The sequence below is a fragment of the Cinclus cinclus genome, chromosome 15, assembly GCF_963662255.1.
Source record: "Cinclus cinclus chromosome 15, bCinCin1.1, whole genome shotgun sequence".
Classification (NCBI taxonomy): Eukaryota; Metazoa; Chordata; class Aves; order Passeriformes; family Cinclidae; genus Cinclus; species Cinclus cinclus.
This window is the reverse complement of record NC_085060.1, coordinates 4,160,653-4,182,583: the sequence shown is the minus strand read 5'-3', so window position 1 is coordinate 4,182,583 and position 21,931 is coordinate 4,160,653. Positions and strand designations below refer to the sequence as shown.

The window sequence follows — 21,931 nt, the reverse complement described above, 5'->3', positions numbered from 1 at the left end:
TGCAGCCCAGCTGGGCAGCTGTGTAGTGGCACTGCCTGGTGCTGTGAAATTGCTTGCCTGGAGGAGTTGGTGGAGCAGGAGTGCCTGTGGCAGCATGTGGCTGCAGCCATGAGGAAGCTCTGGAGCTGAGAAATCAGCTGGTGAACCACCACTGGCAGGGCTGTGGTGTTCCTGCAGACAGAAAATGATGATGGATCAGTTGAAATGGCTCTGCGGGGAGCACTGTATGCACTATCATAAAGACTGGAAGCTGCCTGTAGCTTCCAGTCATACAAATTAGATATGACAGTCATTAATAATTAGCTTTATCCTAACCTGTGGTACCTGAAGGAACCTGAGCAGAAGATTTACACTGGGCAGTTTGCCTTCCAGCAATGTCAGGCAGAGTGGTGGGTCTGAAGCACCTTTGAGATCCTGCTTGGGAATACAGCTTTGGGGGGTCCCGGGCCAGCACTGCACCCCTGGGATGTCACTGTTAGGCACAGGTCAGTTCTCTGCTGAAGGAGGAGCATTGCGGCAAGGAATATGAGATGAATGATGGTTTTCTTCCAGAGCTGCAGGCAGAACAGGGCAGCCAAGGCACCGTGCTGCAGAGGCAGCTCCAGCAGTGGTGGGCAGAGCTGAGCTTGGGTGCCTCAGCTGTTTTTCTAGCCCTTGACTCAGCTTTTATTTCTTAGACTTTGGCATCATTTTTAGGGGATAACGCAGCAGTGTTGTGCTCCTGCTGGTGTGTTTCTGTCATTGCCTGGTGGGGCAGAAGGAGGTGAAGGGGAGTGATGTGCAGAGATGTACTGCTCTCCTTGTCTGGCATTACCTGTCTTCCCTTGGCAGGCTCTGGAGAGGTGCCTGCATGCCCAGCCCTGCGAGGCCTTGCTGCTTGGGTGGGCTGAATGCAGTAACATGATTTTCTGAGATGAGTGTTTGTATTTACTGTGTAACCCCGATTTCTGAGGCTGCCAAGTTCTTTGGGCGTATCAGGAGGGCAGGCACAGCATGGGCCTATTTCCTTAATGACCAGCAGTGAGTTGCCTGCACATGTGCAGTACAGATTTGAGACACCTTCTCTGGGGGGGGTTTTGTTTGGGTGGCGTTTTTTGTAGGTTTCTGCTTGTCTGTCTGGGAGGTTTAGTTTTTTGGGGGTTTTTTGGGTTTTTTTGTGGTGGTGGGTTTTTTTTCCTGCAGATTTTCCTCATTGGATGAGGTGTTCTCTATTTGTGGAATCCCTGCCCAACTGAACCTCCACCAGAGCTGCAAACTCCCATCTGCATACAGCCCTTATTTTGTGCTCCAATAATTTCAAGGCAACTCTGCTCCCCTCTGAGCCTGGGAGAGATCTACCGGGTGGGCATGTAGGGATGCCCTGGGGCAAAACGGAGGTGCCTCATCACCGCTGCCGGCTCTCCCAGCGTGAGGACATGTGGCTGAGACAGGACGAGTGAGCATCCCCCGAGCCAGCACCGCCTTTTGGCGGGGACCCGGCTGAAGATCGGCCCGCCGAGGAGCGGAGCTGATGCTGCGCTGGGGTGAGGGGAGCACCGGGTGGGTGCAGCCCCCCGGCTCCCCGTGCCCGGTGCCCCGGGAGCAGCGGTGCTGGCGGGGGAAGCCGAGGCGGGGGGGCACTTACATAAGCCCTAAATGCGACAGGCGGTGCGGGAAGGTGAAGGGCAGAGCGCTGAGAATCCACAGAGCCTCCAGCGAGAGCTCCCTGGCACAGGAGCTCTGCTCGCTGTGACACACATCCGCGGGTCCCCATCTGCAGTGCTCTCCCTTCCCCACGGGGGCTGCCTCAGCTGCTGCTCCTGATGCTGCCAGCCCGGGCAGGGACGTGGGATCGGAGCTCTGCCTCCCCGGGCTGGGAGGGAGGGAGGGAGGGCAGATGCCCGCAAACTCTCTGGCTGTTCCTCTCCTCTCTGTGCCCGCCCAGCGCCCGGGTCCCGCCGGGGTCTCAGGGCTTTGGCCAGTGGAGGGGGGAAGCTGATGGGGACTGTGTCGGTGGGCTAGGACATGTGGGTCGAATTTGCTGGTGTATGAGGGGTGGTGGTGGCCGAACAGGGGAGCAATGCTGTGGTGAAGCCCAGGCAAGGAGCACAAGCTGCTTGTGGTGTGGTAACACAGGCAGCTCCAGATCAGCCAGGAGAGGAAGGGTGTCAGTGGGGTCTTGTGCAGGGGTTGTGCTTGGCACCAGTGATGTCCAGCAGGCTCCTTATGGGGAGGGGCATAGCACTGCCTGCTTATGTTGGCACCCATACTCTGGGCAGCCCCTGGGCACTGGGGACAGGCTGTGTGGCATGGGCAGACAGTGTGTGTGTCTGCACATGCTCTACTTGTTCTGCCCGCTTTTGCCTGCTCCAAGAGCCACCCTGCCCGGGTGGTGGCAGGGCCAATGAGCACCCATGGGTGGGAGACTCAGCCAGAGATCCTGGCTCCTTCTGCGCTGCAGGTCTTCAACTCTTCCAGAGCAAGTCTGCTGTTAATTCCCTCCATCTCTCCACAGTATCAGCAGTCACCTCCGGGCTGGGCCGCTGGCAGGCAGGCAGCAGCAGGCAGCTGGGAGGCTGTGAGGAGCTGGTGCCACATCTCCCTGCGTCCGTGCTCCCGACTCACCCAGCAGAAGGTGTGGCTGGGCTGCACATTCCTGACTCCTGTCTCTTCTGCTCCGTCTCTTCCTGGTGGGCAAATCAGAGGCTTGGTGTGATGGGGTTGCTCTGAGACCTCGCCCCAGGAGCTTCAGGCCTGGATGTTGGTGCTGTATCTCCCAGACAATGTGGCTGATACTCTGGAGAAGCCCTCTCTTCCCCCCTGTTCTCCAAGTGCCTGAGCTGGTGGCCAGCTGGGACCTGCGTCTCACCCTCTGGGTCCTGAGCTTTGCCTCGATGGTTGTGCAGATGGAGGGCCAGGTCTACTCACCCACTGTCAACACACACTATGGGAAGTTACGAGGGGTGCGTGTGCCGTTGCCCAGTGAGATCCTGGGGCCCGTGGACCAGTACCTGGGGGTTCCTTATGCCGCTCCCCCCATCGGGGAGAAGAGGTTTATGCCCCCCGAGCCACCACCATCCTGGTCGGGCATCAGGAACGCTACCCACTTCTCACCAGTCTGCCCCCAGAACATCCACAACGCTGTTCCCGAGATCATGCTGCCCATCTGGTTTACCTCCAATTTGGATATCGTGGCCACGTACATCCAGGACCCCAACGAGGACTGTCTGTACCTCAACATCTACATCCCCACGGAGGATGGTGAGTCCCCACTGGGGTGACCGCAGGAGAGCGAGGGGGGGTCACTCCACCCCTCCCCAGCAGTGGTTGGTCTCACCTGGGTGTTGTGTTTGAAGCATGTGGTTGTGGACCCTGCAGCATGCTGTCTGTTTGTGGAAAGCTTTCTCTGGCCACGCAGCTTGCCCTCTTGCCCTCAGCTGCCATCTCTGTCTCGCGTGCTCCTGCTCCTCCACGCCTCGTGGTCCCACCCCTCCACCTCCATGGCATCGTCACGGGTTCCTCTCTTGTATTGCTAAATCTGAATCCAACTCTCTGACTGCAGATCCACAGAGTGACAAGCTGATTTGTGCTCCCCACAGGCGCCGAGTGCCAGGTTCTGTCTTGAGTTGGTTCGAGTTCGTCCTTCCTCCCTGCTTCCCACCCTCCCCAGGTCCATGCGCTAGTTGTGGGCGTGGGCTGCGGCTGGGAGGAACACTCTCTGCCTCTCCCTGGGAAGATGCTCCGGCAAGAAAGGGACCACAGAGCCCTTTTCTGGGCCCTGGTACGGATGGGAGGTTGGGGTGCACTGGCAGACACATCACTTGGCTGCTCCTCCATCCACTGGTGGGCCAGCGGCAGAGCGATGAGCCTGGGGTGCTGGGGCATGTTCCTGTTGGGGTGAGGCTGAGCGGCGCTGGGTGCCTCCTTGTCTAACCTTTTCCTTTGTAGGGGATCCCACCTAAACTGTAAGTAGAGGGCAGAGGAGGCAGCGCCTGCCCGCACGCCCGTCCCAGCCTCACCGCAACGGGAGCCCCCAGGGATTTTCAGCGGGCCAGAAGGGACCTGCAGTGGGTCTGCTGCACACAGCAGCGCAGCCTGGCGGGTCAGTGGTTTCTCCCAGGCTGGCTGGCTCCACTCCTCTGTCTCTGGGGCCCACGGAATGCATCATGCCTTCCTTCTCGCCCAGCACGGCTGGCCCAGAGTTTTCCTCCCATGGCGACGCTCCCTCCCCACCTCCCGCGGTCCCGGGGGCGGTGGGAGGGTAGCAGCGTGGTTGTGATTGCATGCCCACTCCCATCAGTGGAGCCTCCTGTTATTTTGTAGTCTTTTATTCATTTTACAGTAAAACGGATTTCCAAGGAATGCACCCGAAAGCCCAACAAGAAAATATGTAGGAAAGGAGGTATGTAGCAAGCCGACCGGCAGAGAGGCACAGAGAGGAAAGAGAGAGAGAGTGAGAGAGTGAGAGGGTGCCTGGCTGGCCCCCAGCCTTCAGCACTCCTCTGGCACCTCTCTGTGCTGCCACCTGGACTGTGGACCCTCCAAGCAGCCCACCCTACCACCCCCTGCACCCCCATGGATGCTCCAGCCAGCTGGGAGCACAGTTCTGGGGTCAGATCATGAGGATACTCATGTTGCTGCAGGCCTTTCAGAACAGCTTCTCCTGGGCTGAGCCTGCACTCCACCTTCATCCCACTGGCACTGACAGCCTCCCAGTCCCTGGGCATGAGGGGTAGCCTCTGATGGCAGGTAGCACTTAAATGCATCCATCCCTTATGTTTGGTTACCCCACTGGGGGTGCACAGACATGCTCAGGGAAGGACCTGTGTGATGGGGGACTGTAGTCCATCCTGGGCTGAGCTTTTCCCCCATTGCATCCCTGATCATTTTGCAACCAAAGCTCCTTGGTTAAAGCATAAAGCCTCTCCTGGCTGCATAACTGCTTCAGATTATGCCCTGAGCTTTGTGCCTGCCAAGGCTGTTCCCCACTGCTCACATCCCCATGCCAGTGCCATTCCTGCCAGTAAGGATTTGGTCTTCAGCCCATGGCACAGCAGCCTCCCTGAGCCCTAGCTGCCCCATGGGCAGCTGAGCACCTCCAGTTCAGACACATCTCTGCTTTGCCTTACCTCCACTGACCTTCCCCTATTGCCCATAAATAATCCTGTATTCCCAACCAGTGGCATACACAGGGGAGTAGAGATGTACAAATGGTAGCTGGCTTGGCCCCGTGTCAGACACAATGGCTCACCTGTCCCTCCACACAGCCCCCTTGCAGGCAGGGAGAGCTGGCTGCTCTGTGCATCCCAAAGATGAACGTGTGGATGGTCAGGCAGCCAAGCTCTTCTGAAAGGCTCAGTACAGGGTGTCTGGCCGGCACAGGCTGCTGTCCTGGGTGTCCTGCAGCAGCAGCATCCCTGCATCCCATCCTCTGTCTCCCTGCTCCCCTGGGTTTGGCGGGGCCAGTGCAGCTGGGCTTGGAGGTTTGGGGAGCGCTTTCCTTGCAGCCGTTTCCCCCAGTTCTGTTGTTTGGTTTCTTTGCTTTGCTTTTCCTGTTGCTGTCCTGGCTATTCACACGCCATCTCTCTGAGTGCCAAGGCTGCCCCTGAAAGGGCTGCTGCATTAGGGAGTCTCTGCACGCTGCCTCCGGAGCCGGCTGTGCCAGTGATCACCAGCCACTTCAAAGCGCTTCCTCTCCCGGCCCTCCCACCGGCTGCCAGGGCTGGCAGACCCCTGCCACACCACCCCCAGCCCTGCAGCCAGGGCCAGGGAGGCAGGCTCCAGGTTACTGTCAGAGAAGGGGATGATATAAGGCATGACAAAACACCTTGGGTGTGCTCATCTCCTGGGTTTCCTTCTCCGCTGGCTCCGCTCATGGGCAGGGTTTCTTTGCAGCCCAGCTGTGGTTGCCTCTGGTCACCTCCCAGGGAGCTGGTGGGGGACATTCCCTTTGCCCCCACTGGGCTCTGTTGACTCATGGACCAGCAGATCCCCAGTGCCAGCCATTTAGATATCCAGGTATGGCGTGCCAAGAATTAAAGCACCCAGCCACTGGCACTTCCCTCCAGCTCTGGCCGGGCTCTGGTAGCTGTTGACTTAATTGAGTCACTTGTGATGAAACACAGAAGTTCCCACCCTCCTCATCGTATATCCTATTACTAGGTTAGTAATGCTTGGGGAGAGGTAATGTACCTGCAGTGCTCATTTCCTCAGGTTGAACATTTGAACATTGACTCATTCTGGAACAATCATGATTACTATTTCTAAGGCCACAAATGAGCAGTGATAAGCTTTTCTCTCACAGAACAGTATTTTGGTGGTTGAAAATGCCTCAGCTTCCACCTTACTGGAGTTTTCATGACTTCTACCACCCCTAAGCTCAGTGTATTTCAGAGCAGACAAAGGACTGAGAATTTATCAGTCTTGCTTTTTTATCTCTGGGACAGGAGAACATCCCTGTTTCCCTGCCCAGTTGCCCACAGTAATTTCCTATATGAAAATTTTCTAAATGCCAGTCTCCTCCATACACATTGGACCTTTCTCTGCTAGCAATACAGGGCAGCTAGCCATGCATGGTGCCAGGGGAGCTGACAGCACTGAGGTTCATTTGAGGCTCAGATTTTGCTGCAAAAAATTGTGCTGCCCACCCAAAGACCGTGTACACACACACCCTGAGAGCGCAGTACCTATGTGCAAAATGCAGCTCTGCCCCATGCTTTGTGCTGCCAACACTTCCAGACTGTTTTTGGCTGTGGTAGATGCCAAGATGATTTTTCCTTCCCCTCATCACCAGCCTGGGCAAGCCTTGCTGCAGGGCATGAGGAGGTGGATGTCATTTTTGGAGGGGAAAAATGTGGTTGCCCTGCACTTAGCAGCTCTTCCTGGTTTTCATTAGTGAATGCCCAAACCTCTCTGGCTGGGACTGTGAAGAGTCTGGGATATTGCAGAGACAAATGTGCAGGTCCAGCATCTTCCTCTGCTGTGTGAGGGTGGCTGGAGCTCCCAGCAGCTCCTGGGCTCAGGAAGCACTTTGGCAGCTCTGCAGGAAAAGCACTGTGGCTTCGCTGCTCTCCAAGAAGCTGACTTGTCCAAGTACCAGATGAGGCTTCCCTACAGCTGCACAAATTCTGCAGTACTCCCTTGCTGGAAGCTTCTTCCCAGCCCCCTCAAAGCCTGCAGCTTTGCAGAGCTGGCTGTGGGCAGACCACCGCCCTGGTGCTCCGCTTCCACTCCGGGGAGCAATTTGCAAAGGTGAGGGTCGGTGTTTGTGCTGCCAGAGGCAGCGGAGCGTGAGAAGATGCAGTGCTTTTAGAGTCCGCTCAGGGATGGAGATAACTCCTCTGCATCATTCTGGGACAGGAAGGGGCAGGGCAGCACCAAGGTGTGCTGCAGTCCTGGAGCAAGGGCTGATGGCTGGAAGGTCCCAGCTGAGCTGTCCCTGCCTGTGGGGTTGAGCAGCAGCAGGTTCAATGGCTGCACCATTCTTGGTCCTGTTCCTTGCCACTCCCAGAGAAGCAGCTGAGATGCTGTGGCCAGCAGCAGCTGTATCTTTGGGTACATGTAGTCATCAGAGGCTCCTGCTCCCTGCAGCATCGTGGCTGCTTTGCAGGAATGGGTGCCCCAGGGAGCTCGCACTGAGAAGAGGGTGCTGGAGCTGCCTGTGGGTGCCCGGGACAGATACCTGGAAAAGTATCAGCTCAGGCTCCTGCTCTTCTCTTATCCACATTATGCTGAGAATGAAGGCTCCAAAGACTGAGGCTCCTTACACTGCTTTATCTCTGTTTGCACTGGTGTCAGTGCTGTTGGTATGGTTTACTTAAGATAGCATAAATCCAGCATGTATGCCCCTGTTTCAGGCAAAGGGGTTTTATTTATTTATTTTTTTTTACTAAACTTAAACTTAAATCTTCCTAGAGCCTTCAGATAAGAGCACATGCATCCTTCCTATCGGTCTGAACAATGTCATTTTGCAGTCAGCTTAAAGTGAAGTGGCACAGCAGACATTCACCTCCTGGGTTAGTGGAGGGTGTTTTTTATGGGTAAGGAGAATAAGAGCCATGAGCCCTTTTATTTTTTCCAGCTGTGAATCCGCAGGCTTAAACCCATCTCCATTAGAGTGGGTGCTGCAGGGCTCTGCGTGGTGGCCTTTGTTAGAGCAGAGAAAAATCTCCTGGGCTGGGTGTCCCTGAATGTGGCAACAGCTGGTGAAAAGTGTTACTGGGTGAGGGAAGTGAAGCTGTGATTGCTCTCACGAGCTGTGGGGCACTGGGGGGTTGTGCTGGAGGTGAACATTGCAGCAAGAGGCAAAAAGCCCGCTTGGTCACAACAGTCTGTGTTGGCCATAACCACCCTGGCACCTTCCTGCTGATGGGTGAGGCTCGTGCTTTGCATCTGCCGCACACACATGCCACTGCTGTTCCCCTTCCCCCTGGCCTGCATCACTGCACTCCTGCTTTGCTTAGCTTCCCAAGTGCTGCTTTCTGCCATCTCTGAGCTCAGGTTGTTGGAGGCTTGTCCCGGCCATCCCTAAGCTCTGCAGCAACAGTCTCCAGCTGGATCCCTCCCCGCTCAGCTAGGACAGTTGCTCAGGTCACAGAGATGTTGTCCGCTGCCTTTTTTACAACATGATAAGTCCTCATAGCTGATTCCTCCATTCTCATCTGCATGAAGAGTTTTGTCCCCTGAAGGAGACCAGGCTGGTGGAAAATGATCTCCGGCTTCCTGTGGTCAGCAACTCTGAAGCACGGTGTGGATCAAGGCTTGCTGGTTGTGATCTTCATTACAGAAAAATCCCTATCCCTTAGAAGTACCAAGGGGTTGGTGCATAGCACTGGTTAGCAAATAGTGTATGAGTACTTCGTCATTTAAGTGCTTTCTGGGCTTGCAGTTCTTCCTAATGAAGACACAGTAGGTCAAGCTTGCAGCCTCCTGCAAAGAGGCTGAGTGGCTGCACACACCCGGCCAGGCGTGAGGAGGAAGAGTGGGAAGGATGCAGCAGGAAGGGGGAGATGCTGGGGCTGAGGTGCTGGGGCAAGAGATCACAGGGGTGTGGGTGTTGCTGGGTGAAAACAGGAGAAGGAAGTGAGATGTTCAGAGGATGGCTGGGTGGGGCTGGAGCAAGGTGGGGAGGTAGACTCTGCATTGGAGAAAATCGGGACAGCACAGGAGACAGCTGATCCATTCCTGCTCTTGGCAGGGGCAGCTCTACCTCACCTCTTTCTGGCAGTGTGTCCTGCCTGGTCTTAAACACTTCCCCATGCCACCCCTTCGAGTGCTTCCTGCCAGAAAGGTTTTCTTCTCATCCTACCTTCCATAGCCCCAGGGCTGCCTGAGAGGGACTTGCTCTTCCACCTCACATCTCACAGGAGTCTTTCATGTCTTGGGATGCTGCTGTAGCAGCATCATGCCTCTGCTCCCAGGATTCATGTGACCCAGCCTTCTGCAGACTTTTCCTGCCTACTGGATTTTTGAGGTTTCTGGTTGCTGCTCTTCTGGACTTTCTCCAGTAGGACAGGGCTGCTTATTCCATGTCACCTGTAAAATGCCACTCCCAGACTGACACTGAACATGGTTCCACAATTTTGTATTTCTGACCAGTTTTGTGCATTTAGTCCTGCAGTTCCATGCAGCCACAGGCTTGCCCCTTGCTCGTGGGAGCTTTGCTGGGGGCTGTGAAAGCCCTTGCTGTGGCAATAGGGCCCATTGGTGGTGGCAGCAGGACCCTGGGATCAGCCAGGTGCCTGGCAGGGTGTCAGAGCCCCTTGTCTCAGGGGAAAGTCACTGGGCAGTGCAGGCACTGTGTGGGTAAATCCTACCTGGGGGAAACCCTGCTGTCTCCCCAGAGGTCACCATCACCTGGGGGACTTTTTGTTGTAGGCATTAGGGAGCAGAGGACTTGCAGGCATTGGTCTGCAGCTCTAAGGGGATGAGAACACCCAGCCTCTTCCTGAAATTCAGAGTTCCAGAGCACAGGGATGACACCACCTGCCTTTGTGTCCACACTGGCATGCAGTCCTTTGCAGGAATGGGGTTTTGGCACAGGTTTTTCAGCACCCCTGCTCCCTGCCAGCCCACAGAACAACTCTCCTGGCTCCTGTTGGCTGCAGTTTGGGGAGTGCCAGGCTCACTGCAAGCCATCCACAGCAGCATTCCACAGTGCCCAGCTGGGGCTGCTGAGATGACCCATGTCCCAGGACTGCAAGTTGGTGAAAGAACACAGAACAACTGTAAGGTATTCAGGATGTTGCAGAAACTAATATGTTTAGGATTCTGGCATGGCCAGGTCAAGCTGATCGGTGCCTTTGAAATCCTCAGTGAAACATGGAACTAGTCTTGTAAGGAGGGAGTTGGTGCAGGATGGAGCCAGGCAGCACAGGGGAGCACCTGTCATGAGGGATCCCTGCGTGCTGTGGTGGTCTCATGCAGTGGTACCAGTGGTTTGTGGCCAGGCACAACAGGGAGCCACACACCATGTGGGGGTGATGGGCAGGACCCTGCCTGCTGTCAGTGGCCATGCAAGGCAACCCTTGGTGTGAGCTCTGCAGAGGACAGTTGTCCCCAGGGGCAGCAGAGCTGGGAGCAAGGCTCCTGTTCACACCTGGATGCCTGGACCTGAGGGTGCCTGACCAGGCGGGGGCCAGGCTGGGATGCAGGAGGATCAGTAAAGTGCTTTGAGAGACTCATCCACCACCAGCGCTGATGCTGCCACGGCCCCACTTGCGTCTTCCCTGCCACCCAAGCCCTCCCTAGGGAGGGTCTGGGAAGGGGCCCAGGTGAAGCAGCATCCTGGCACACTCCTAGGACAGTCCTGCCCATGCCCTGCACTGCCCTGGCTCTGGGAGAGGTGCAGTGTGAGTAGCCAGCAGTGCTGTGGGGCACAGGTGTGGTCCCACTGTCTCTGCTATCACGCTATTTTTGAATTCTCTTTTTTTTTTTTTTTTGTTGTGTTCGTTTTTCTTTCATTTTTTGTTGTTTTGTTTTTTATTTCCTTTTGTTATTTTTTTTTTCCTTTTTGTTCTGTCTCCTCGTGTTTGGTCCCTAGGAGCCAGCGCTAAGAAACAGGGCGAGGACTTAGCGGATAATGACGGTGATGAAGACGAAGGTATTTGTGTGCTCGAGGCTGCCACTGCATGACACGCCAAGCAGCTCCGTTTGCCCGCCATCCGCTGCCACCCCAGGGAGCCCTGTGTGTGTCTGTCTGCCGTGCCAGGCAGCTGAAAGGGTGGGGGGCAGGCTGGCCGGCTGTGCAGGGCACCCAGGACCTTCCCCTCCTCCTGATGGGGGGGAAAGCTCATGGGGTTTTTCTGCTTTAGGAGAAGTTTGCTCCTGCTCAGTTGGAGCAAGGGCAGGGAGGAAGCATGGCAGCTTGGGAGGAAAGAAGCCCTCGGGCACCTGGGCCCATTTCACCTTGAGCCTGGTCACATCCCACCTCCAGCCTCATCCCTCCAGAGTCAGTGACATGCATCTGGGAGCCAGCAACCTCCCCATCCACCCTTGCCTGGCCCTATTGTGTCTGCCAGCAGCCTGAGCACCTGGCACCCAAAGGGCATCTGGCCATGCACAGGAGACCCAGGGTCCGCCTGGTTTCTGTTAACTTCTCTCCTCCCTCACCCACTGGAAGTGAGGTCTTGCTTGCAAGCACCAGCCAAGACAGAGCAAGTGGCCTTTCAAGCAGATGTGATTCTAGATGTATGCCAGGACTAAGCAAGCTGCAGAATAGGCTATTTTTAGTAAACCTGGGTGGTTTGTCTGCAGGTTATGGAGTTGGTGTGTTTGGCTGCAGAGATGTGATGAGGAGGTAGGAGGAAAGGTTGGCCAGGGTGCAGCCATAATGTGCTGTGGACAGTAAAGCCTCATGGTGTGCAGAAGGCCCAGGGCAGCTCGAACAAGGCCTGGCAGATGGCATTTAGGATCTGGGAAATAGATGAAAAACTTTTTCCTTGGCAGTACTAAAACCCTGTTGTTGACTCCAGCTAACCTGTGCCCCATGATCCCTTGTACCAGGGCGTAAACTGGCATTCAGCCTAAATGACTGGACTGTGCTAAATCCACACACACCAAAATGTGCTGCAGCAGTTTGGAGCTGTTTATTTCCTGGTACCTCTCTGTACATTGTTGTCATTCTGCTGTGAGGAGGGCCCTTTGGATGTCAGGGAGTGGGTGCAGGATGGAGGAGAAGACAGGGGCACAGGTTCCTGTCCCTCATATTTCAAGCAGGTGGTCCTGGAAAAAATTGTCCTGATGCAGCTCTGCCACACAGGCAATGTCTGTTCTGGAGGAGCTGCAAGCACTTTTTACTCCTCTGGTCTGTGCATTTGTTTGGCTACATTCTGGCAACAGGAAAAGAGCCAGCGCAGGTGTCGGGTTTGGCATAGCCTCATTCTCCTGGTGGGAGGAGGTTTTCTGCATGGGAGGCCACCTTTAGCCCACAGCTGGAGGTGAGAATGGCCACAGATCCCCATCAGCCTGGCCTGCAGCCCCCTGATACGGGAGGAGTGGACAGGGGCAGGGGTTAGGTGGGTGTGAGGGAGCATGAACAGCCCAGCTGGGCACTGGTGTTCTGCCCCAAGAGTCCCAGTCCTGGTGGGATGCTGTGCTGCACTGCTGAGGGAGGCAGGCAGGGAGCAGCAGCTGCCTGGGGCAGCTGGGGCCAAGCAGGCACTGCCAGCCCACCTGAGCAAGGTGCTGGGTGTGAGTGAGCACAAGGGAGGACAAAGTCCATAGGTGCTGGATCGCCAGCCCTGGACAAGGCTGGGCAGTGCAGGCATGTAGGACCTGGTGATGTCTCCAAGGCAGGTGCCACTGCCTCCTCTGTGTGACATGGGCAAGGTGCAACAGGAGCCCAAGCACAGGTGTTATTCCATGGTGGGTGGCCATGGCTCCATCAGGGATCACCACCCAGTGGGGCAGAAGGGGCAGGATGTTCCCTGGACAGGAGAAGTCGAGAGGGAGTGTGGCAGCTCCCTGTCCACTGGGCTCCCACAGTCTTTCCTCCCCGGCCCTCGGGGTCCCATTCCCCATCCTCACTCCATGCCTCATGCCCTGTCCTCATCCAGAAGCCATGCTCACCTCCCTGACATGCACACGTGCATACACTGTCTGCCTCATCACCATGTCTGTGTCTGGGCACTGGGGTGCCGTGGGTTTACATCCAGACAGGCAGGTCTCTGCCTTCCCAGGGGAATGGGAGAGTAAGACATTTGAGCACACATCAGTGCCCCACCCCCCACACCTCTAGGTCCTGCACACCCCCATCCCTGCCCCCCTCCGCAATGCCAGCTCCCAGGACTCACGGAGTGCATGGGTCCAGCCAAAGACAGGACATGGGGCTGCATCCTGGGGCTGGACTCTGTAACTCCCACCCACAGCAGACCTGATGTGGCTCACACACTATGCCAGAGCCCAGCTCTGGGGAAGAGCAGTGGGGTCCAGCCAGCATCCCTCCCTCATGTGCTCAGATCCCTGAGGGGACGGCAGTGTGGGGACAGTGCAGCAATGGCCACCTCCCAAAGAGGGACTGGCAGGGTTGTTTCAGTAATGTTTGGCATTGGGGGTCCATGCTGTGGCCCCCAGGAGAGCTCTGGCTTTGGCTCCTAAGCCCCCTCCCTGGTCCTGGCAGCTGGCATTGCCCTTGTACTTGGTCTGCCTGTCAGGCAGGGTGCTGCGGCCATCAGTGCGGTCCTGTGTTTAACCACCTCTCCTTCCAGACATCCGGGACAGCGGGGCCAAGCCGGTGATGGTGTACATCCATGGTGGCTCCTACATGGAGGGCACGGGGAACATGATAGACGGCAGCATCCTGGCCAGCTATGGGAACGTGATTGTCATCACCCTGAACTACCGCGTTGGAGTGCTCGGTATGAGCTGGCTGGCGTGGGCTGTGCCGTCAGCACAGCCAGGCAGTGGGACAGCCCTTGTGTCTGACCGGACTTGGACCAGCCAAAGGGGGTGGGAGGGGGCGTGTGGCCCGGCGGGATGGGCTGTGGGCACTGCCCCTGCCTTCCGCCCTGGCAGCCGAGAGGGTGCCACGTGGCAGAGCCCCCAGCACACGGTCACAGCCTAGTCTGGGTCCTGGCACCAGCCCCCCCCGGCTCGTTTACACAAACTGGCTCAACTGAAAGCAAATATTGGTTTGTGGTTAAATGAATAATAAATGTGTTTACCCAGCATCTCCTCCTGAGAGGGCTCAGAGCGGTGAGGTGCCAGCGGGTATTGCCTGGCTGTCCTGGGGACCTGGCAGCTCTCCCTCCCTGGGCACAGGCTGCCTCCGAGCCAGTTGCACTGCTGGGACCCCCTCAACAACCCACCGTGACGGGGCTGTCTGCAGTGGGGACCACAGAAGGGTGTCGGGTGTGCAGAGGAGGGTGGCAGTCCTGCTTCCAAAAGCACCGGTGACTTAGAGAGGCAAAATGAGGACAGAGGGTCAAAAGGCAGTGCAGTCCCCTGCCTGAAGCAGCAGAAACCCCCGGGGCTGAAACTCAGGAGGTTTGTGTGGAACACCGCTGCTGCTCCCCTTAGTAGTATGAGAATAAGGGGTGTAGTGGTTTGGGGAAAGCTCCTTTCCAGCCATGTTCCTCACCATCCAGCCTAACAAGGTGCTGTCCCTTGGCAGCTGGGCCCCTCCCTGATACCTGGGGCCGCACATCCCTCTAATGGCCTCCAGAGCCCATAGTTTCTTGGGGAAGAAGATAGTTAACCTATTCAAAACCTTTTAATGCTAGAAGTCGGGCCTTTACGATTGATAGGTTCGAAGTTAAGACACATGAGTCACAATACCACATTGGACTTAAGTGGTGCCTTCATCATCTCCATTGAGGTGGTGCACCACACCCAGCCAGACCATCTCCAAGTGCCAGCACAGCCCTGGGGCCGCTCCCTGCGTGCTGGGGTTACCTGCCTGGATTTTAGCTCAGGCCCATGGTTTTGGCTTCCTGCTTAAAGTCAAAGCAAACGAAAGAGCGATAGCTTATCTTGGGTGTTTCCTGTGCTATTGAAAGCATTTCTCACCTTCTTCCTCACTGAGAGAACCTTTGTGTTTCAAATTGCAGTCAGTTCCTCTCTGCCCAGTCCACCTCCTTTACATTTATAGAGCCTCCCCCAGTCCACACTAGTCCATGGAAAGCATTGGCTGTGCACACACATTCGCCCTGACTGCAGCCACTGAAGCTTTCTGAGCTTTCCTTGGAGCTTGTGTGAGATGTCTTGAGCTGTTCTAGCACAGGTGGTGGCATGGGTAGGACAAACCTTTGTGCTCCTTTACCCTGGTACTGCTTGTTGTTGGCCAAAGAGGCTCCCCGAAGTTTGCAGCTGCTCCCTCAGCCTTTCATCCCTCTGTGCTGTGCAGAGGGTGGCTGGATCTCAGTGGAGTCCCGGCTCCAGCTCAGAACTCACAAAACTCTCTTAGTAGCGTGGTCTCATGGTGGGATAGAGTTCCACAGAAGCTGCCCTAGGTCTGGGGAAGGGGGGTAGGAAACCAGGACTTGCCCTGTCTCCTCATCCCTAACCGGGCTCCCCTTGGCCCCCAGGGTTCCTGAGCACAGGGGACCAGGCTGCCAAGGGCAATTACGGGCTGCTGGACCAGATCCAGGCGCTGCGCTGGGTCAGCGAGAACATCGCCTTCTTTGGGGGAGATCCCTTGCGGATCACTGTCTTCGGCTCCGGCATCGGTGCCTCCTGTGTCAGCCTGCTCACCCTCTCCCACCACTCTGAAGGTAGGTGTCAGCCACGCCTCAGGGTGCTGCAACTGCAAGTAAAGCCCTGCTGATGCTAACCCAGGGAGGGGAGCCCAGCCGGGTCCTGCTGCCCAGCCTAACAAATTCAGGGCTGCTTTCTAATCAGACACTGGTGAGAGCCTGGACCAGGACTGGGAAACAAAACCTTCTCATCATGGGCAGAAAGAGGCCAGTGGCAGAGCATGTGAGAGGCAGGGATGGAGTGGGTGCTCCCTATGCACAAGGCTGCAGCCCAGGGCAGCACCGTGGCATGGGGGCCCCTCCTGCAGTGTACTGCCCTGGTGGTCAGGTTTTCCAAGTGCAGATGTGGAGGGGTTGTAGGGCATCGTGCAGGGCACTGGGAACAAGGATCTTAGTGCTGGGAAAGGTATTCATAACTGGAATAGAAGGAAGACAGAGCACCCCAGACATCCCTCCTGAGCCTGGGGAGGGATGGAGGGCTCTGTGTTGTGAGACTGGGAGAGCTGGATGTGATGCGTCTAGCAAAACACAGGTGGAAGTAATATGATTAATATCTGTAAATATAGCAGAGTGTTTACTCTAAATAAAGAAGGGAATTATTTATGATAAAAGATTGTGTTGGAATAAGAGCAAATGCATGTAAACCACCTGCAAAGACATTTACATCAAGCACTCAGGGGGAAAAAAATTAACTGTGAGACTAGGGGTGTTTTTGATAAACTTCCTAAAGGAAATTATAGGAGCAAAGCCTGAAGTGGATATGGTCCACAGGGGAGCAGCCTGCCAGGGACCTGCTCATGAGCTTTATATGAGGGTGCAGCCATCTTCCAGTGCTGTGCCCCCAGGTGTGATGCTGAGGAGGAAAGGACATGTGTGAGCAGTAGACACCACGGGCATGAGTCTGCCCTTCAGATACTCACAACAAATTGCACTTGAAGCTGATGTGAAGAGCTGCTGCCCTGTTCAACAGCCTGAGAATCACAGGAATGGAGACCTCCAGAACCTCAGCAGGGCTGATGGCTGATGATGGGTAGTCTTTTCCGGGCTGAAAGCTCCTGCAGAAAGAAAAAGTTTTCTCTGCCCATATTGAGTGTGAAAGGCTGGGGAGGGAACATTATGTGTAATGCATTCTGAATGCTTCTAAGGGTGCTCCTTTCCATCATAGAGTGCAGGAGAGTATGCTTGGCTGGCCAGGTGGCCCCAGCCTCTTGCAAAATGGAGCAGTAAGGAGAGGTTGAGGGTGGATTGGAGGGGCTGCTTCTTATGACTTTTCGGCCTTGAAAAATAGTCCTGCCAGTATATGCACTTCTCAAGTGATGCTAAATGCCACTAAGCCCTTCACGAGGAATCCTTTGCTGCCCCATCCAGCCCCAGTGCTTCTGGTGTGGCCCCCCTGCATCTCAGAGGTGCTGGGTGCCCAGCCCAGTACCCTCGCTGCTGGGGCAGGGGAGCTGCTGTTGCCCTGTAAATGCTGTGAAATGGGAGGGGAATGCTCAGTGCTGCAGCCAGTGTCTCATAAAGTCAAATGGCCCTAAAATGACCTCAAAAAATTCCATGTGCCAGAGCACCCATATCCCCAGGGATGGGTAGCTGGCTCTGGAACACGGTGTGGGAGCAGTGCTAAGTTGCATCCTGGCAGAACACGTGGGTTTGTTTTTACTGCGTCAAAATAAAACTTCTGGTGATCGCATGCTATTAATGAAGCTGCTGATTTGTGCCTGTTCTGCCAGGTGCTGCAAGAGCAGACACTGGAGGATTGGGACAGCACATCTTGGGTCTGGCTGCTGGGGAAATCCACAGCTCCCTGCCAGCTTCAGGCCTTGTAGGGTCACTCTGATTCCTCATCAGTGACCAAAGTGCTGTTTTTCTCCCCAGTCAGCCATACCAGGGCAGGAGCAGTCCTTGCCAGGCAATCTTTTTGTGCTTCCTTTGCCCCATCTCCTTCTCCGTGGGAACTTCTGCCCTTTGCTGCCAGCTCTCCAGATCTCAGTTGGACAAGGCACCCAGCATCTTGCTTTGAGCAGGGCTTGTCCCAGACACCCCCAGAAGTGTTTGCACTCTCAGCTATTGGGCAAAGCAAAGAAGAAATAGGAGCTGGCAGCAGCTGGTGGCAGTCTGCAGCTCCAACCACCCTCTGACAGAGCCCTGGCCCCACCATTTGATTCCACTGTGCCATGGCAGCCAGTCCTGTAGGCGGCAGGGTGTGTTGGGACCCTCACTTTGGAGGGGAACAGGGTGGAAAGGCAGAACTTCACCCTCTTGCCTGGGCCTCAGCAGGCTGGAGAGGTCCAATGTGGAGTGCAGGGTACTGATGCCTCCCTGGGGTGCTTGTCAGGCTTCAGTCAGGGGCTGGCATGGAGCAGGAGGACATGATGAGTCTGGGCTCTTACAGAGTCCTGGGTCCTCGTGGATCAGGATGTGGCCATGCAGAGACATGGCAAAGGGGCTCCATCAGGGACATGAGCAGCTATTAGTGACATCAGCTGCCCTGTACTTCCCCAGGCAGTGGTGGGCAGGGCCAGAGCCCAGCCTGGTGGGTCTGTCTGGGAAGTGATGCTGCTGGCAGGGCGCAATAGCTGCTGATGGGACAGCATCTCCAGGGAGCCAGGAAACCCCATCCTGGCTCCTTGGCACGTGGATGATGGTGCAGAGCAAGCAAGCTCATGGCCAGTCTCCAGCCTGTAGGCTGGGTATGGCTTTCTAGGGCACCGGGAGGTGACAAACAGAGCTTGTGACTTCTGTTTGTCCCAGTGCATGGGACTGTACGTCAGGTACTTGGCAGAGTGAGGACTGTGCGTGCAGACAAGAGCTCTGGACATGGTGGCTGGGAGCCAGGAGCCTCTGAACACTTCTGTTGCGGGAAGGTGCTGCTCTGCTTCCCTGCAGAGCAGCACAGCCTTGGTTGCACAGAGGTTCTCTGCGCTTCAGGGTGCCAGGGGCAGGTCCATGGCCACACACTGCTGTGCCAGCACCATTCAGGGATCACCTGAATCACCGTGAGGGAACAATCCCTCATGGCGAGCAAGTGCTGGGGTCTGGCAGGGGTGCAGGAAGCACTTGGGGTGCAAAGAGGGCTGGTCAGAGAGCAGGGACCCCTGGGTGGACCCTGGACTGGCTGCCTTTCACGGCCCAGAGCCTCTGCTTCCTCACCACCCTTTGTATTCTGAGCACAAGCACCATTGACATGGGACTGGAGTGAAGCCATGCATTTCTCTGCCTGGGCCAGGGCCTTTGTGGCCTCGTTTTCCAGGGCGAAAGTCCACTCCCTCTGTGTTCCTGGTGGCAGAAAGGCCCTCTTTGTGCATCTGGCAGCATGCTTCTGCGGGGCCGGATTGGCACTGAGCAGCCCCAGCTGGGCAGGAAGCAGCAGGGAGGGGGTCGAGGGGGACTCTGACAAAGCAGCAGGGTGGGACACGGCAGGGTTAAGTGTCCTCAAGCGGGCGTTAACCCTCCCACTGCTGCCAGCCCACAGCCTGGCTCCTCGGTGAACCTGGGCTGGAGGATGGTGCTGAGCCAGGGCAGCGTGTGCCCCTCGGGAGCTCAGGTAACAACTGTTTGGGATGGCTGGGGTAGCACAGGCTGCTCAGCAAGGCCAGGCTGTGATGCAACCATGGCCCCTCTTCTCTGCACACCAGGACAGGGATGCTGGGTCATGCCCTGCAATGGGATTCTCAGGGAGCACAGCAGCCCTTGGTTGCTTCCAGGGGCACCCACTTGCATTCCCAGCTGTCATCCTACCATCCCCACAGCAGTCCTGAGCTGAGCCCCCTGTGTGAGCCCAGCTCAGCAGGCAGCACAGCTCAGGGACAAGGCCAGATGTGGACTGGGGTGCTGGGTCCTTGCAGGGGTACAAGAGGATCAATCCCTTCTCCATGCTGCATCCTGCACTGCAGCACTGGGATGCTGGAACCCTGCTGAGAGCTTCCTCCACTCCTTGCCTGTATTGCAGGTCTCTTCCAGAGAGCCATCATCCAGAGCGGCTCTGCGCTCTCCAGCTGGGCAGTGAACTACCAGCCTGTGAAGTACACCAGCATGCTGGCTGACAAGGTGGGCTGCAATGTGCTGGACACCGTGGACATGGTGGACTGCCTGCGGCAGAAGAGTGCCAAGGAGCTGGTAGAGCAAGACATCCAGCCAGCTCGCTACCATGTGGCCTTTGGGCCAGTCATTGATGGGGATGTGATCCCAGATGACCCAGAGATCCTGATGGAGCAGGGCGAGTTCCTCAACTATGATATCATGCTGGGGGTCAACCAGGGTGAAGGGCTGAAGTTTGTGGAGGGTGTGGTGGACCCTGAGGACGGTGTCTCAGGCAGTGACTTTGACTACTCAGTTTCCAACTTTGTAGACAATCTGTACGGCTACCCTGAGGGCAAGGACACCTTGAGGGAGACCATCAAGTTCATGTACACGGACTGGGCTGACCGGGACAACCCTGAGACACGTCGCAAGACTCTGGTGGCTCTCTTCACTGACCACCAGTGGGTAGAGCCGTCGGTGGTGACAGCTGACCTGCACGCCCGCTATGGCTCCCCCACCTACTTCTATGCCTTCTACCACCACTGCCAGAGCCTGATGAAGCCTGCATGGTCCGATGCAGCCCACGGGGATGAGGTGCCTTATGTGTTTGGGATCCCCATGATTGGCCCCACAGACCTCTTTCCCTGCAACTTCTCCAAGAATGACGTCATGCTCAGTGCTGTGGTGATGACCTACTGGACCAACTTTGCCAAGACAGGGTGAGTGGGGATGGGTGCCGTGCTTTGTGGGTCTGCACTCATTGCAGCTGTACTCCCTGGGGCTGTGCTGTGGTTGGGGTGGGGGTTATCATGCCTGGTGTGGGACACTGAGCTCCCTGTGCCCAGAGGTCCCCATGTGCTGCACCTTCACTGGGGCCATGGCATCAACCAGAAAGCAAGAAGCTTAGATCATGGCCAGCCCCCACGACAGGACCCAGCCAAGCCGCAGAGGCTTGTTGGCCCTGATTATCATGGGTGAGACTTAACCCAGAGTTGGGTGCTGCCCAGTCATTCAAGACGTTTTGCCAACCCACCCTGTGCCACCACTAGCAAAGGTCCCCTCAGTTTCTGTCTCTGCATCCAGCTCTCCCTCTTTGCTTCTTTGGCTTTTCCCAGTGCTAGTTCTGTTCTGCCTGTATTTCACAGGGACCCCAACAAGCCTGTCCCCCAGGACACCAAGTTCATCCACACCAAGGCCAACCGGTTTGAGGAGGTGGCCTGGTCCAAGTACAACCCCCGTGACCAGCTGTACCTGCACATTGGGCTGAAGCCACGGGTACGCGACCACTACCGGGCCACCAAGGTGGCTTTTTGGAAGCATCTGGTTCCCCACCTGTACAACCTGCACGATATGTTCCACTACACCTCCACCACCACCAAAGTGCCACCACCCGACACCACACAGAACTCCCACATCACCCGCCGGCCCAACAGCAAGATCTGGACCACCAAGCGCCCCGCCATCTCGCCCGCCTACAACAGCGAGAACGGGAAGGAGAAGTGGAGCCCAGAGCAAGAGGCGGGCACGCTGCTTGAGAGCCCCCGTGACTACTCCACTGAACTGAGCGTCACCATCGCCGTGGGCGCCTCCCTCCTCTTCCTCAACGTTCTGGCCTTCGCTGCCCTCTACTACCGCAAGGACAAGCGCCGGCAGGACACGCACCGGCAGCCCAGCCCCCAGCGCGGTGCCTCCAACGACATCGCCCACGCGCCTGATGAGGAAATGCCCTCCTTGCAGGTGAGCCAGGGGCACCATGAGTGCGAAGCTGTGTCATCCCACGACACCCTGCGCCTGGCCGCTCTGCCCGACTACACCCTCACCTTGCGCCGCTCTCCGGACGACATCCCGCTTATGACCCCCAACACCATCACCATGATCCCCAACTCGCTGGTGGGGCTGCAGACCCTGCACCCCTACAACACCTTCACCGCCGGCTTCAACAGCACGGGGCTTCCGCACTCACACTCCACCACCAGGGTATAGCTGCCCGCCGCCGGCGTACACGCATGCACGCACGCACACACACGCAGCAGACACTGGCAGAGGGACTGGCGGGGCCCACAGAGCCCCTGGACAGAGGGGCAGTGCCCACGGACGGTACAGCTCCCAGCTCAGAGACCTGTGGGGTCCCAGAGAGGCCCCAGCGCTTTCTTTTGTTCCTCTCTAACGTTTGAGAAGTGCTTTGACTCTCCTGGCCTCAGGGCCCCGTGGGTTGCCCCGGGATGCCAGTGGGGTGCAGG

General features: G+C 56.7%; 1 protein-coding gene across 5 annotated transcripts; it reads left to right on the top strand.

The window, feature by feature from the left end:
- The first annotated feature begins 2,762 nt into the window (after positions 1 to 2,762).
- Positions 2,763 to 21,674, top strand: NLGN3 (neuroligin 3). Of its 5 annotated transcripts, none has more exons than XM_062502724.1 (7): positions 2,763 to 3,240; positions 4,322 to 4,381; positions 11,021 to 11,080; positions 13,686 to 13,835; positions 15,504 to 15,689; positions 19,621 to 20,410; positions 20,837 to 21,674. In XM_062502724.1, the coding sequence occupies exons 1-7, from the start codon at positions 2,763 to 2,765 to the stop codon at positions 21,672 to 21,674; spliced, it is 2,562 nt and encodes an 853-aa protein (XP_062358708.1). The 5 variants fall into 5 exon arrangements, with proteins under 5 accessions (XP_062358708.1, XP_062358709.1, XP_062358710.1 ...); XM_062502729.1 differs by lacking the exons at positions 4,322 to 4,381; positions 11,021 to 11,080 and adding exons at positions 4,419 to 4,432; positions 12,634 to 12,660 and having other exon boundaries at positions 2,919 to 3,256; XM_062502727.1 differs by lacking the exons at positions 4,322 to 4,381; positions 11,021 to 11,080 and adding exons at positions 4,417 to 4,432; positions 5,907 to 5,922 and having other exon boundaries at positions 3,135 to 3,256; positions 13,671 to 13,835.
- Positions 21,675 to 21,931: the final 257 nt, after the last annotated feature.

Coding starts and splice junctions, on each gene's coding strand:
- NLGN3 (XM_062502724.1), top strand. CDS start 2,763: ATGTGGCTGATACTCTGGAGAAGCCCTCTCTTCCCCCCTGTTCTCCAA. Junction 4,382..11,020: donor GAAAATATGTAGGAAAGGAG/GTATGTAGCAAG, acceptor TTTGGTCCCTAG/GAGCCAGCGCTAAGAAACAG. Junction 20,411..20,836: donor ACCAACTTTGCCAAGACAGG/GTGAGTGGGGAT, acceptor TGTATTTCACAG/GGACCCCAACAAGCCTGTCC.